At 45.3% G+C, this 15,681-nt stretch overlaps 2 protein-coding genes across 3 annotated transcripts; both read left to right on the plus strand.

Annotated features, from left to right (window-relative positions):
• The first annotated feature begins 2,510 nt into the window (after nucleotides 1-2,510).
• Nucleotides 2,511-7,043, plus strand: LOC109399201 (cytochrome P450 302a1, mitochondrial). Of its 2 annotated transcripts, XM_062854111.1 has the most exons (8): nucleotides 2,511-2,729; nucleotides 2,792-2,874; nucleotides 3,350-3,593; nucleotides 3,656-3,840; nucleotides 3,900-4,415; nucleotides 4,471-4,793; nucleotides 4,855-5,004; nucleotides 6,323-7,043. In XM_062854111.1, the coding sequence occupies exons 1-7, from the start codon at nucleotides 2,647-2,649 to the stop codon at nucleotides 4,969-4,971; spliced, it is 1,551 nt and encodes a 516-aa protein (XP_062710095.1). In that variant the 5' UTR covers nucleotides 2,511-2,646; the 3' UTR covers nucleotides 4,972-5,004; nucleotides 6,323-7,043. The 2 variants fall into 2 exon arrangements, with proteins under 2 accessions (XP_062710095.1, XP_019527184.3); XM_019671639.3 differs by lacking the exon at nucleotides 6,323-7,043 and having other exon boundaries at nucleotides 4,855-5,992.
• Nucleotides 7,044-9,612: 2,569 nt separating this feature from the next.
• LOC134286948 (uncharacterized) lies at nucleotides 9,613-15,430 on the plus strand. Its single transcript, XM_062848661.1, has 2 exons — nucleotides 9,613-10,593; nucleotides 11,096-15,430. The coding sequence occupies exons 1-2, from the start codon at nucleotides 9,613-9,615 to the stop codon at nucleotides 15,428-15,430; spliced, it is 5,316 nt and encodes a 1,771-aa protein (XP_062704645.1).
• Nucleotides 15,431-15,681: the final 251 nt, after the last annotated feature.

Here is a 15,681-nt window from a genome sequence, read left to right on the forward strand (position 1 = left end):
CACTTAAACAATTCATGGAGAAAATCTTGGAAGAACCCCTTGAGGAACTTCTGGACAAATTTCTGGTGGAATTCCTGGAAAAATTCCTTGAGGAAACCCTGAAGAAATTCCTGGAAGAATCCCTGGCTGGGGGATTTTTTGGAGAAATCCCTAGAGACATTCTTGGAGGAATCCCTGCACGAAGTCCTGGAACAATTCCTAGATGAATCCCTGAAAAAATATCTAAAGGAATTCTAGAAGGGATCTCCGGAGGAGTTCCTGGTGAAATTCCTGAAAGAATTCTTAGAGGAAGCCCTTGCGAAATTTCTGAAAAAATCCCTTGAGAAATTCCAGGAGGAATGCTTAGGGAAGTTTCTGGAAGAATTCCTGGAGGAATCCTTGGTAGAATTTCTAGAGGAATTCCTGGAAGAATCCGTAGATATATTTCTGAAGAAATCTCTTGAAGAATTCCTGGAGGAATCACTAAAAGAATTCTTGAAACAATTCCTGGAGGAAATCCTCGAGGGATGCCTGGACAAACTACTGGACAAATTCCAGGCGCAATCCTAGGAGGAGTTCCAGGAGGAAGCTCTGGAGGAATTCTTAAAGAAATCTCCAAAGGTATTCTTGAAATTATCCCTGGCAGAATTTCTGAAGGAATCCGTAGAGAAATTCCAGAATAAAGTCCTGGAGGAGTCCCTGGATGAATTGTTCGAGACATTCCTGGAGGAATGTCAAGAATACTTAGGGGAATCCCTGTAGGATATCCTGGAGGAATCTTTTAAACAATTCATAGAGGAGCCCCTGGAGGAATTTTTGGAGAAATCCCTTGAGGCATTGTTGCAGGAGTCCCTGGACGAATTTCTGGAAGAATTTCTGGAGGAATCCCTGGAAAAAATATCTAGATGAATTCTAGGAGGAATTTTCGATGGAGTTTCTGGTTGAAATTCCTGGAGGAATTCTTGGAGTAAGCCCTTGCCAAATTTCTTATGAATGCCTTGAGAAATTCAAGGAGGAAACCCTAGGGAAGTTTCTGGAGGAACTCCTGGAGGAATCCTTGGTAGAATTTCCGGAGGAATCCTAGGAGGTATACCTGAAGGAATACATGGATATATTTCTGAAGAAATCTCTTGAGGAATTCCTGGAGAATCATTGGAAGAATTTTTGAAACAATTCCTGGAGGAAATCCTTGAGGGATGCCTGGAGGAACTTCTGGACAAATTCCTGGCGCAATCCAGTTCCAGGAGGAATTCTTTAAGAAATCCCTAAAGGTATTCTTGCAGGAATCCCTGAAGGAATATCTGGAGGAATGCATGAAGGAATCCCTGGAGAAATTCCAGGATAAATTCCTGGAGGAATCCCTGAATAAATTCTTGAAGATATTCCTGAAGGCACCCCCAGAAGAATTCTATGAGAAATGCGTGGATTAATTTTTAAAGAAATTCCTTGAAAAAGTTCTGGGCGAATTCCTAGCAAAATTTCTGGAGGAGTTTCTGTAGGAATCCCTGGAGAAATCCTTGAGGAAATCCCTGAGGGAAGCCTTGGAGCAATCTCTGGAGAAATTTGCGAAGAAATCTCTAAATTTATCCCTCTACAATTGGCTTTTCGGTCCGGAAAATTATGAGCGGGGTGATTCTATTACATCCGACGTTTCTCTAAAGAAATTCCTGGAGGTATCCCTGAAGTAATTTCTAGAGGAATGTCAAGAATCCTTGGGGGAGTCCCTGGATGAATCCCTGAAGAAATATCTGAAGGAATCTCTGAAAGAATTTCTGTAGGAATTCTTGAAGGAAAGCTTGGAGGAATTCATGGATAATAGTGTGAAAGAATTCCTATCAGAATGCATGGAGCAAATCCTGGAGGAATTCCTGAAAGAATATCTAGAGAAGTCTCCGGAAGAATCCTGGGCAAAATCCCTGGGAAAATCCCTAGAAGAATTCCTGGATAAATTCTTAGAGGCATCCCTGAAAAAAAAATCCGCTAGGAATCCTTGGAGGAATTCCTAGATGTAGCCCTGGAGAAATCCCTGAATCCCTGAAGCAATTCCTGGAAGAATCTCTGAAAGAATCCCTGTTGGAATTCTAGGAGGACTTCTAGAGGAATTCCTGGAGAAATCCCTTAACCCCAAGTATAAGCCTAAGTCTTTCAAAAACACCCCTTTATTAAATAAAAAAAAATTGAATTCGGTTTTAACATTTTATTCTTTTTTAATCTGTTGATCAGTGTAATAAACAATGACCCCACAAATTCATCCGGACACATTAGGTCCAATTGGAATCAATCATATGACGCTATTTGATGAACTACTGTATTAGACGACTTGCCTTATTTGAAAGCTCTTCTTCTCAACTACCACACTGAACGTCGAGTAAATCAGCTGGTCAGCTGAATTTGAGCCGTTTGTATCTATACATATGTGCCTCTCCTCTGGACAGTGGATGGCGTACAAGAGAGCCTGTAGAAATGTATTGGTACTGACCACTCTCCATATTTTGATTTCAGCCTTCTTTGTACACCTCTCACTCAACTTTGCCTCTCCGGTTGCTGCCGACTGATCGAGTTAGTTTAGTAGCCGGCAGAGTATGCGTCCGATCAAGTTCGTTGCTCTTGATCGCTGGAGTGTATTTTCATTGATAAGTTTAAAGTGCCATTTCATTCTTTGGCAAAATGTACCTTTCTTTGGTGAAGTCGAAAATTAAAAGTGGTACTATATCGATGACTTCGAGATCGTGTGCAACTGTTATACTTGAGTTGGTTTATTAGTTTATTATATCTTATCGTGTAATGCAAAAATCTCTTGTATCCATAACAGGAACGTGAAGCCCTTCAATCAAATCCCAGGCCCTCGAGGCCCCTTTGGATTGGGGAATCTGTATCAGTACATTCCAGGAATCGGTAAGCTGTCGATCAAAACTCAATCCACTGATCAACATATACCTAGGTATATCTTCGCAAGGGTTTTGGTCACCGTTGAGTTGTATAGGGTTTGTGTACCATCAGTAATCTCACGCTCCCAATTTCATCCTATTTGAAATCAAGCGATTACGGCACCGATTGATCCCGTTCTTTTTGTTTTCATGCGTGCTCACTTCTAACAAAAAATACAAAAATAAGAAACAAAACAAACAGTGCTTCAATCCTATGTTTTTCGTAGGATGAAAATGGGAGCCACATGCTTAATAAGGGAACCAATACCCTATTTAGGAATTGTTGATTTTGTTCGGTGATTGCAACACACTAAAACAAGATTTATAACGTTTCGGCCTGCTGACTTTCAGCCATCATCAGATTTGCATAAATCCATATTCTTGCCACCAGTGGTGGCTTTACTACTCAAACTACCTACATATATCGTCGATCATTTTTGCAGGAAAATACAGCTTCGATGCCCTGCATGAGTCTGGCAAAGACAAGTACGAAAAGTATGGTTCCATCGTACGAGAAACCATGGTGCCCGGTCAGGATATCGTTTGGCTGTACGACCCGAACGACATTGCCGCGGTATTGAACGACAAAACGCCTGGGATCTATCCTTCGCGGCGAAGTCATACCGCTCTGGCGAAGTACCGAAGAGATCGTCCCGATGTGTATCGCACGGCTGGCCTGCTGGCGACGTGAGATTAGCATTCTTGGGAATTTGAAATTCAAAAATCGTTCAGTCTGTGATTTTTTTTAGAAACGGAATCGAATGGTGGAAGATACGCTCGGAGCTACAGAAGGGACTGAGTTCGCCGCAGAGTGTGAGAAACTTTCTGCCGTTGACGGATAAGGTCACGCGAGAGTTCGTCGCTAGCATGAAGTCCACCGATAAGGACTGCGTTCCCGATTTCATGCCCGCGATATCGAGGCTTAATTTGGAATGTCGGTTACTGTTGAAATCGTTAATTATTTCTGAGAAATTTAAATTCATATATTTTTAGTGATCTGTCTCATGGCCTTCGATGTACGATTGGATAGTTTCTCCGATGAACAAATGAAACCCAACTCCCTATCGTCGCGCCTGATGGAATCTGCTGAAGTTACCAACCAGAGTATCCTTCCCACTGATCAGGGTTTCCAACTGTGGAAATACTTCGAGACTCCAGCCTATCGAAAGCTCAGGAAAGCTCAAGAATTCATGGAAAAGACTGCCGTTGAGTTAGTGTCGCAAAAGTTACTCTACTTTGACGAAGATCAACAGAAGCTAGCTTCCGGACAACACCGATCGCGATCACTTCTGGAAGAATACCTGCGCAACCCCAATTTGGAGTTGCACGACATCATCGGTATGGCAGCCGACCTTCTGTTGGCCGGTGTTCACACGAGTTCCTACACGACGGCATTTGCCCTGTACCATCTGTGTCTGAATCCAGACGCTCAGGATAAACTCTACCAGGAAGCGTGTAAAATCCTTCCGGACCCGTGGGAGTGTCAAATCGATGCTGCTGCACTGAACTGTGAGTACTGACATATAACTAACACACCCCTCAAGCCTAAAACCCTCATCCACAGCAGAAGCAACCTACTGTCGAGCCGTCCTGAAGGAATCTCTCCGGCTCAACCCCATCTCGATTGGCGTCGGACGCATACTGAACAAGGATGCCGTCCTGGGAGGTTTCCACGTGCCAAAGGGAACAGTTGTCGTTACCCAGAACTTGGTATCCTGTCGGCAAGAACGATACTTCAAGAATGCCAGCAAATTCATTCCGGAGCGATGGATGCGCGATACCAAGGAGATCGTAAATCCCTACCTGGTGCTTCCGTTCGGCCACGGGATGCGATCGTGCATTGCGCGACGGATGGCCGAGCAGAACATGTTGGTACTGCTGCTGAGAGTAGGATCGATTTCATTTGGGCTACCCATTGATATCTAATAATCTTTTCCTAATCTTTCAGTTGATTCGATCGTACGAGATCGATTGGAAGGGCAGAGTTCCCATGAACATCGAGACGAAGCTGATCAACCAGCCGGATCAACCGATCAAAATTGAATTCAGGTCGAGGAAAACGTGATCTGATGTTTTTCAATCAATATGCAATTCTGAGTAGGGTATATGTACCATTCCTTGGCCTAATTTGCAAGCCGCCTTGACAATTTTGACCATAACTCAGGAAATAATAGCACTGGAAATAATATGTTGAGCATATTACACACTCTAGGCATTGCATGTTTCATCATTTGGAAGTAAACTAACGTAAATATTCAAGAATTTACTTAAAGAAGTTGAAAAGATTCGATGCGATGGTATGCAACGTTGGTCTATGGTACAAAAATTGGCCTATTAGTGGATACAACGTTGGCCTATTGCTTTCTACGCACTAGAACCACTAATTATCTCATTTTTCAATATTTCTGCTGTAGTATTATCTCTGTTTGTTCACCAATCTTAATTTTAAATTACATATTATGCCTCTCAAGAAAAATCAGAATATGGCGATTATCTGTCTCTGGCTTCTGATATCAGCGCGACAGTCACTAATCATAACAGCGTCACCAGATTTAAAAGTATATAATTCCACTATATGGGGTTTGACAGCAAGAACACTCATTCCACTGAGCTACTCTTGCCGTTCGTCACAAATACATTCAAAAACATCTGTCACTTCGCGAAACCCACGTGCTTTTGTTTTTGGCGGGATCACTTTTTCTTTTGTTTTGCCTTGCGACTGTCACGCGGCGGTATGCCTTGCGAGCGTACGACCGCCGCAGGACTCTAATAAAAGATAAGCGCGACAATATTTGGAGCCAAATTTTCAAAAAAGTATAAATAAATCACTTAAACTTAAGTTCTTTTTTAATTTAGTAACGAAAGCAACGCAACCCTATTATTGTGTTATATTTTTACAGTCACCGCACACAAAATCTTTCTTCCTGTTCGTTCTTTCTGGTTCTTACGCAAACAATGTTGTGACGTCACTTTATCGGTGTTTTTGACGTCACTTTACTGATGGGCCAAGATTTGTGTACATAGTGAAAAAAATGTCCTCAATATTCGGCCCACATTCAATTTGTGAAATAGTTATTATTCGTCGATTTGTTACAACTTCAAAATAACGTCTTTGACCGTCGCATTAAATGTTCAGTTATTGAAAAGTCAATTCGAAATGTTCCAGAATCATGCCATTTATGATCATGTGTATAGACTACCCACTAAGCCGAAGAATCATGGTGTCTACAAAAGCTAAACAAAGTGACATTTTCATTCAATTTTAATGCTCCAAAGTGCTAAAATTGAAACGAAATGTTACAATTGTTTGGCGTATAGCTTTTCCAATATCCAGATATGCGTGTTTGTTTGAGTTTTTGGTTTACGTTGAGATAGGCCGAACGAGGGGACTATGCCAACGAAGCATCCCGATACCCTATATTAAGTAAAATATTGTTGTGATCCATGTGAATATATTCCATTTTTCTAAATTTTCTAAATTTCCTCAAAAAATACGAAAAAATTTAAATTTTTCAAATGTATGGATTAATGGACGGAGGCATCTTCTGGGTTTTTCACTAAACAAACCTTTCCAAAGAAATTTCGGAAGATTTCATCTTCAGAATCCAGAAATGATCTTAAAATAAGATTCAGGAAGATTCCTTAAAGGAGTTTATGAGAATTTTTATGGAGAAGTTACAAAGATTTCTCACTAAAACCTGTCAATTTTTTTTAAAGATCTTTATTGGTATCTCATTCAATACATTCATGGACACTTAATCTACACGGAGAAACTGAAAAACTCAAAATTAGGTACTTTTAAACTCAATTTTGAGTTCTTTTTCATCCCCCTTTTCATGCGCTTTTTCTATTGTTGTCAGAGAGTGAAGAGAGAAACAACCCAACTTTTGCAGTTCCGTGCGTCAAGCCAACACTGAGTTTCTAGCACAGTACTCAAATTTGAGTGAATACAACCTAGTCAAAATTTCGGTTGGGTGGAAAAAACTTAAAATTAGGTATTTTTTTCACATGGAAGCAAGCGGGAACAATCCAACAAAAACATCGATTCCATCAACTCAAAATTGGCTTGACGCACGCAACCCCGAAGTTGGGTGGAAGGAACTCACTTTTGGGTAGTTTCGTTTCTCCGTGTAGGTGTTCTGTCACAGAGAACAGACATCCAAGTCCAGTTCCGAAACTGTGTAAGGAATTTAACGGCCATTTGAAATCGGCAACACAAGTGGCAATAGCGTGGCGCTGCAATCGCTTAATTTCCCATACTAATTTAATTCACCACTTGAAATGTTTCAATACACCACTGACTGTGGCAATATGGTGTTTGGTGGCGTTAGTGGTGTCATCATGTATTGGTTTGCAACCTTACTCAAGTAAAGATTCAAATCCTTACACAACTTTCCGAATGAAATTTGTTCTAGCCTGGATGTCTGTTCTCTGTGGTTCTGTGTATTATTACACACTAACATCCTAATTAGGTAAATAAAATAAATTTAAACTCACCTGTCAATCGTTTGACTAATTTGTCTATAACTAGGTTCAAAAGCTTATTGCTGCGATATAATGTTCGGCAAACTTGTAAGGAAGTCTTTTTTCTACATTTATCACCGAGGACGCCATATTCTAACTCTTATATTTACGGCGTGAGAGCACTAGTATAGCCTACTCATACTAAACGTTCGAAAGAGGAGTTACAGGGGATGGCCAAAATGTTTGGGATAAGCAACTTTTTTTTCTCTTACAAAAAAGTTCAACATGCTATAACTTTTCATAGAGTGCATCAAAAAATCTCAAATTTTGACTGTTTGTCAACCTGTTATATGTGCATCATTGGTACAAATTTGGGCTCAATTGATTAATCTTTCGCAAAGTTAGAACCGTTCGGGTAAAACACTATTTTTTAGACAACTCATTTTTGAGCTGTCATATCTCGGAAACCAGTGAACCGAATTGAATGAAATTTTGAATGTACACTAACAATATACAAATGCTTCACAAACTATTAAAACATATATACTTTTTGAACGTTAAAAAAGTTATCATGGATGGACACTTTTTGGATTTTTCTCGAAAAAATGTATTTTTTTACGTCAATGTCAATAATTTTTAGTGTTGATGTGCAAAGATTTTCCACTTCTGATCTCAAGTTATCTTTAAGGACAAGGTATTTGGAGTACATAGCTCAAATTTTCTAGAGCACTGTTTTTTAGAACCGATGAACGGATTTGAATCAAAATGCATCATGCTAATGACAACCACTGAACAATCAGCATGATGCATTTTGGTCCAAATCCGTTCACCGGTTCTTAAAAACGGTGCTCTAGAAAATTTGAGCTATGTACTCCAAAAACCTTGTCCTTAATCAGATATATTAGAGCCAATTTAGCTTAAAGGAAGAACACATTTCTCGCGTTACATTTGAAAAGGGCCTATCCCTAAAATGTAAACAAATCGATTTTGATACCTTTCCATAGCATCCCCCAACAGTAACATACTGTGCAAACATCACCCGCCTAACCGTTAATCTTATCAGAATAAACCCCACCTTCAAAACGGCCGATCATTGCTGTTAAGAATAGGATTAATTTTGAATCAGCCTAATTGTACATTCGCTCTCACTTCTCTTCGCACAACGATAAACCTCTCTGATCATCTATCCATCCGATAGGTGAGCGAAAGCTCTTTCGTATCCCCAATTGTGCTCTGTGCGTATTGTATAACTAGTATAGAATAGCCAGGCCTGCCAGTTCAAACCCGACCGCCGAACCGCTAAGATCATTGTATCTCTTCGCTTAATAAACGTACCCCATTCAAATTCAAATACCGAGCCAATCGAGTTTCATTTCGCATACATAAAAAATTGGTCCTTCGAACCGGATTGATTGGCCTCGGTAAATTCGTAGTTTTCGGTTCGCGTGTGAGCAGCTGCTTCTCGTGAAAATAGTGTTCAAATCGTCTCATTCCGGCGCCGCGGTAAACTCAGTTTCGCGTCGGTCGAAAGTAAGATACCGCGAACGCTATCGTTGATTGTCGTACCGCGTGCGCGTGAGTGTAGTTGAGGTTAAGTGTCGAGAAGAAACCAAACGCACGTGGCTTTAAGTTAAAATTAGAATCGAACGCCAAAAGAACAAATTCGCAAAACCAACAGTGTTAGAAGATCAGTGAAAGTGCATTTGTGACCAACAGAAAGTGTAGCACCAAAGCGTGACTCGAGTTGACCGCGTGGTCAGCAGTTAGCGTGGCGTTGGTCCACACAATAAGATCAGTACCGTTAGCCGCCAGCACAAAGGCCGAGCCCCGTCGGCCCACCGCTGCGCGCCTCACCGCCGCGCGCCTCACCGTCGCGCGCCTCACCGCCGCGCGCCTAACTGCCGCGCGCCTCAACACCGCGCGCCACACCGCTGCGCGACGCACCGCGGCGCTGCCCGTCACCCTGTTGCAGATAGAAGAGGTAAGCGAGTAGAAGCATACGACTAACCCCTTGCGCAAACCGAATCAATCGCAGAGAGAATTTGAGCGCTTCTTTTGAGAGTTTAGAGCTGAGTGAGTGGTTGATGATTAGCGCACGCTGCGCGCCGGACTAACACGAGGTGGTGGATTGATTTCTCGCGGCGTGAGCGAGCAGAGCTGTTGGTGATTTTACAACGAAACCGATCTGTTATTCGAACGCTTTTTAAGCTTTTTGTGGGTCTGACTGTATTGCAGTGGAACAATGTCGCCTGATTTGCGAGCATTGACCAAGCAGGAGCGGTTTTGCTTCGACACGTTGAACAACGTGGTCGAGTTTATTAATCAATACGATGAAGCGCAGGATAAAGGACAGATCGCGGGTTGGATGGATCGTTTGGAGGGGCTTTTTGAGAATTTTTTGAAGGTGCGGTTGCAAATTGATTTGTTGCAGGATGATGAATCACCAACTGCAGACGAAGAGGAAAAACGTAGTCGTGCCTCACGAGATCGGTTCGAAAAGATCTACGTGCAGGTAAAAGGGTTTTTGGTGAATGCTGAACGAACAGCTAACGCGGTGCCCTCCACCAGTGCAGTTGCGGGTTCTGGTGGTTCACATGCCAATCGCGCCACCCCAATGGCTCGGATAAAGCTTCCTGAAGTCAAGCTTCCATCCTTCAGCGGGTCAGTTACTGAGTGGCTGACTTTTCGAGACACTTTTAAAAGTCTCATCGATTCCAATCCCAATCTTTCTGATGTGGACAAATTTTCCTATCTTGTCGCATCACTGACAGGGGAAGCTAAGCGGGTTGTCGAGCCTATCGACATTACTGATGCCAACTATGCCATTGCTTGGCAGTCTCTGACAAAGCGCTTCGATAACAAGAAGCTTGTGGTTAAAACCTATATAGATGCGCTTCTTTCCGTCGAACCCCTGAAGCGGGAAAGTTACGAATCCCTTTCTCGACTAATTGACGATTTCGAACGAAATCTGCAGATGATTGAGAAAATGAACATCGACACCAAGGGTTGGAGTGTGTTGCTGGCTCACATCGTGTGTTCTCGTCTCGACAGTGCAACGCTCAAGCAGTGGGAAAACCATCACAAATCGACAGACGTTCCCCGGTACGAGGTGCTCATCGATTTCCTACGTTCCCATTGCATCGTTCTCCAGTCAATCGCGCCTGGGAAAGCGCGAGCCTCTGATCCTCCCCGATCTGATCCAGCACGTGTGCCGAAGATCAAGGTTAGCAGCGTGCATTCCAAGGGGACGGCATCCTATTTTTTCACTATGGAATTTGACAGGTTGGATTGTGCCTCCTTACGTGGAGCATAAATTTATGCTCCAGCCAAAATATTCACCAACACAGTCATGAAATTTGAATGTTTACCTTTTTACGCGGGATATTGGTGCAAAACGCTTGCATCACATTAGATCTCATAAAAGTGTTGATCATGAAAAAGGGGCATATTTGATAATTTTCAATTTGAGAGTGTCAATGTTTAAGTGAAGTTCCTACAGAAAGTGGGAATTGTTTGTGAAAAGACACAAAACACGTCTTTTCGCAAACATTGTTCGCCAAAGTGCGTTTTTCCTTATTTTCTTCCGGTGCTGTATTGAGTGAACGTTGGTATTAGTGAGCTCTGGTTGCGCATGATAAGCGGCAACAAAATCAGATCATCATAGCATCCCCGTGGTGCATTCCGTAGTCAATTCAGCTCCAAAGCCATGCTGTTTCTGTAATCAGTCTTCCCACTCGCCGTTCAAATGTGATGTGTTCCGCAAGCTGGCCGTTTCCGAACGGTACGATTTGGTGAAGAAAAGGAGTCTCTGCATCAACTGCCTGTCCGCTGATCACCAGGTTAGAAGCTGCCCATCCGGTGCCTGCCGCGTCTGCAGTCAAAAGCATCACACGATGCTCCACCAACAAGCTCCCATTCGCAATCCTCCCCAACCACAGGGTCCCAAATCAAACTCAAGCCAGCCCCCCGCAAATCAGACTCAATATCAGCCTCAAATCGCTCCAACTACGTCGTCCAACGCAAATAAGTCTTCCTCGCCATCTATCGTCCCTGACGAACAGACACCATCCACGAGTGCCCTCAGTCATTGCTCTACCTCCTCGGTTGCCAACGTCCGCCGAATCCCATCAACCGTGTTGCTGCAGACTGCGCTCGTTAAGGTCATCGATTCTTCGAGAAACACCCTGTGGGCTAGAGCGTTGCTCGATCCCGCCTCGCAGCTGAACATAATTTCCGAAAGCTTGGCCCAACGATTGCAAGTGCAACGTGTCAAGGAACACCACATCGTCGGGGGAATCGGACAATCCTCTACCACGTCCACACACTCCATCGTAGTCCACATCCAGTCGCATTGCTGCCGTTTTCGTACCCAGCTTAAGTTCCACGTGCTGTCTGCTGTGACACGTGAACTTCCTTCGAATAGCATCGACGTAGCCGAATGGAATTGGCCTACCGGAGTAATCCTGGCAGATCCCCAATTCAACAAACCAGCAGCAGTGGATATGATTATCGGAGTGGATGCGTATTATGATATGCTTCTCGATGGACTGATTCGCCTAGGCCCCGGACGGCCTGTGTTGCAGAATACCTTGCTGGGTTGGGTCGTCTCCGGTCGGGCTGGTAATAGCCGACCAGATCCCGAAATTGTTAGCATCGTCCACGTTTGCAGCACGGACGGGCTCGAACAGCAGTTGTCCAGATTTTGGGAACTTGAATCCTGTCAGTCCTCCAGCACATTGTCCGTAGAAGAATCGACTTGTGAGGCTCACTTCGTCGCCACTACCACGAGAGCTGAGTCCGGTAGATTCGTTGTCCAACTTCCGAAGAAACCCTCCATTCTATCGCAGATGGGGGACTCGTATGATATCGCCAAACGTCGGTTCCTATCCGTGGAACGCCGATTACAAGCCAAACCCCAACTGAAGACAGCTTACTCCGCTTTCATCGAGGAATACCGAATCCTTGGACACATGAAGGAAGTAGTAGATGTTAGTCAGCCCACACCGTATCGCCCGTATTATCTTCCACACCACTGCATCGAACGTCCCGACAGCGTAACCACGAAGCTTCGCGTAGTTTTCGACGCGTCTTGCGCCACGGACACCAACGTTTCTCTGAACAACGCGCTGATGGTGGGACCCACCGTCCAAGATGACCTCTTCTCGTTGATCCTGCGGTGGCGAACCCATCGATACGTGATTATTGCGGACATCGAAAAAATGTACCGCCAGATCCAGGTGCATCCTTCAGACCAGTGTCTGCAACGGATTCTTTGGAGAGATGATCCGTCGGAGCCGATTCGCATTTTCGAGCTCTCCACGGTAACGTATGGCACTTCTTCAGCACCGTATCTAGCCACCCGCTGTCTGAAAGAACTCTCCGTGATAGGCCGTCAGTCTCATCCTCTCGCTGCCGAAGTCGTAGGTGAAGACTTTTATATGGACGATCTCTTTACCGGAAGCAAGACCATTCGTTCTGGAAGGGTCTTGTGCACGCAGCTTCTTCAGCTTCTTCATTCCGCTGGATTTCCTCTGCGCAAATGGTCGTCCAATTCTCCGGAGATTCTCTCGCATATTCCTGAGACACTACGTGATGAACGAACCGTATTGGGCCTCGATCCAGGAGCTTCCATCAAAACTCTCGGGCTTAGGTGGGAGCCAGCTTCCGATTGCTTCGGCTTCCACGTTCCAAAATGGAAGCAAGACATTTGCGTTTCCAAGCGGCAAGTGGTTTCCGATTCTTCGAGCCTTTTCGACCCGCTCGGCTTCATAGGCCCAGTCATCGTAGTTGCCAAGTTGTTCGTGCAGGACCTCTGGCGAAGCAAGCGTTCCTGGGACGAGCCGCTAGAAGATGAACTCCAACAAAGCTGGCTGCAATTTCGGTCCGAACTTGCGGCAATCGAGACAATTATCGTTCCTCGTTGGGCCGTCCCAATCGTCGATCCAACTTTCATCGAATTACACGGTTTTTGTGATGCCTCCGAAAAGGCTTATGGGGCATGCATCTACCTCCGCGCCGTGTCCTCCAACGGCAACACATCTGTCCGTCTTCTAACCTCGAAGTCGAAACTGGCACCTCTAGGAAACAGCAAAAAACAGAAAAGGGTCTGTCTGCCTCGGCTCGAACTTTCTTCGGCGCTATTATTGAGCCACTTAGTTCAGAAGGTCCAGGAAGCACTGAATCTCCAAATGAAGTGTTTTTTCTGGACTGATTCGATGATCGTCCTCCAGTGGATTTCGGCTGCCCCATCCCGCTGGAAAACGTTTGTGGCTAACCGTGTGTCCGAAATACAACACCTGACGGAAGGCGGACTGTGGAATCATGTGCCTGGAATCGAGAATCCGGCAGACATCATCTCCCGCGGAATGCTGCCGGCGGAACTCAGAGATTGCGCAGCATGGTGGAATGGTCCACCGTGGCTCAGTCAACCAAACAGATTCTGGCCTGCTCTTGTCCGTCCAGCATTCGAGAACTTCGAAGCAGAACAACTCGAGGAAAGAGCGATTGTCCTACCAATCCAAGTCCACGAGCCAAACCCTATCTTCAGTCTTCGGTCTTCGTATACCGGCCTAGTCTCGGTGGTGGCATATCTCCTGAGATTTTGCCACAATTGCAAGCAACGAAATCCCTCAAATCGACGAACCGGTTTTCTGAAGACTACTGAGTACAAGGACGCGCTCATGCGTTTAGTTCGTTTAGCTCAACAAGAGTCGCTGACCGACGACGTCAAAGCCGTCGCTGCCACAGGAGAAGTAAAGCCCAACTCCAAGCTAAAATCCCTAGCACCAATCTTGGAAGACGGAATCCTGAAGGTTGGTGGCCGTCTTCGCAACGCTCCGGTGACGGAAACACGCAAACACCCGATGATCCTGTCTACGAGCCACCCCTTCACCAAAATGGTAGTCACCCACTATCACCAGAAGCTTCTTCACGCCGGCCCGCAATTGTTAATCGCCCACTTGCGGGAGCAGTTTTGGCCACTAAGAGTACGCAACCTGGCGCGGAAAGTGGTTCAAGACTGTATCAGATGCTATCGCTGCAAACCGACCGTCCAGGAGCAGTTAATGGGAGATCTTCCTAGCGAACGGGTGACTCCCACCTACCCGTTCCTGAAAACCGGCGTAGATCTTTGCGGACCGCTATTCTACCGTCATCATGGCCGTAAGTCTCCTCCGGTAAAATGCTATGTCGCCATCTTCGTGTGTCTCGTCACCAAGGCGGTACATATTGAATTAGTGGCGGATCTCACAACGGACGCGTTTATTTCTGCTCTGAAACGGTTCATTGCCCGTCGCTCCAAACCCGCCGTCATCGAATGCGACAATGCGAAAAACTTCCAAGGAGCATCACGTGCGCTAGCCGAGCTTCTAGCGCAATTCCGGTCGCAGCAGCACCAGCACTCCGTTGGTTCCTTCTGCGTAGAAGAAGGGATCGAGTTCAAGTTTATACCACCTCGATCACCCAACTTCGGTGGCCTCTGGGAGGCCGCCGTAAAGTCGTTTAAAAAGCACCTGAAATCGACTATCGGAACAACCGTTTTGTACAAGGACGACCTCGAGACGCTGCTCGTCCAGATTGAGAGCTGCCTGAACTCCAGGCCGCTTACCCAGTTGTCTACTGACCCCGAGGACCTGGAGGTCCTTACACCCGGCCACTTTTTGGTCCTCCGTCCCTTGGTCGCTGCCGCCGAACCATCGTATGAAGAAATCCCACAGAATCGCCTAAACCGTTACCAGATGACGCAGGAATTTGTTCGCCGAATTTGGAAGCGCTGGAGCACAGATTACCTTTCCGGACTGCACCCGCGCACCAAATGGACCCGCCAGCGGGATAATCTTGCTGTCGGAACCTTAGTACTCCTGAAGGACGAAAAACTACCGCCGCTCCGGTGGTGTCTCGGCCGTGTTACCCGACTTTTCTATGGCGACGACGGGAATGTTCGCGTCGTTTCCGTGCGGACGAAGGATGGAGAATTCAACCGGGCAATCAGCAAGGTTTGCGTTCTGCCCATCCAGCAATTAGCCAGAGCTGATGAAGACGTAGTCCTCGCCGACATGTAACTTTGCTGAAATCCAACAGCGCTTACGCGCTTTTCGTTATTGTTGTCCCTTTGTCTATTGCATATCTAATGCCTTCTATCGTTCCATGTTGCTCAACCGTACTATTCCTTCGAGATTCTTCGCGCTGCTATGGTGGTCAACCGACCCCCCTAGGCGTACCTGCGAACCGCTAGCGAGGGTGTCGATAAGCTGGCCCCACGTCCCCTAGTCAACCGTGGGAACACCAACGTGGCGGAGGCCGCCATGCTCCC

Source organism: Aedes albopictus, chromosome 2 (assembly GCF_035046485.1).
Source record: "Aedes albopictus strain Foshan chromosome 2, AalbF5, whole genome shotgun sequence".
In the NCBI taxonomy this organism is placed as follows: domain Eukaryota; kingdom Metazoa; phylum Arthropoda; class Insecta; order Diptera; family Culicidae; genus Aedes; species Aedes albopictus.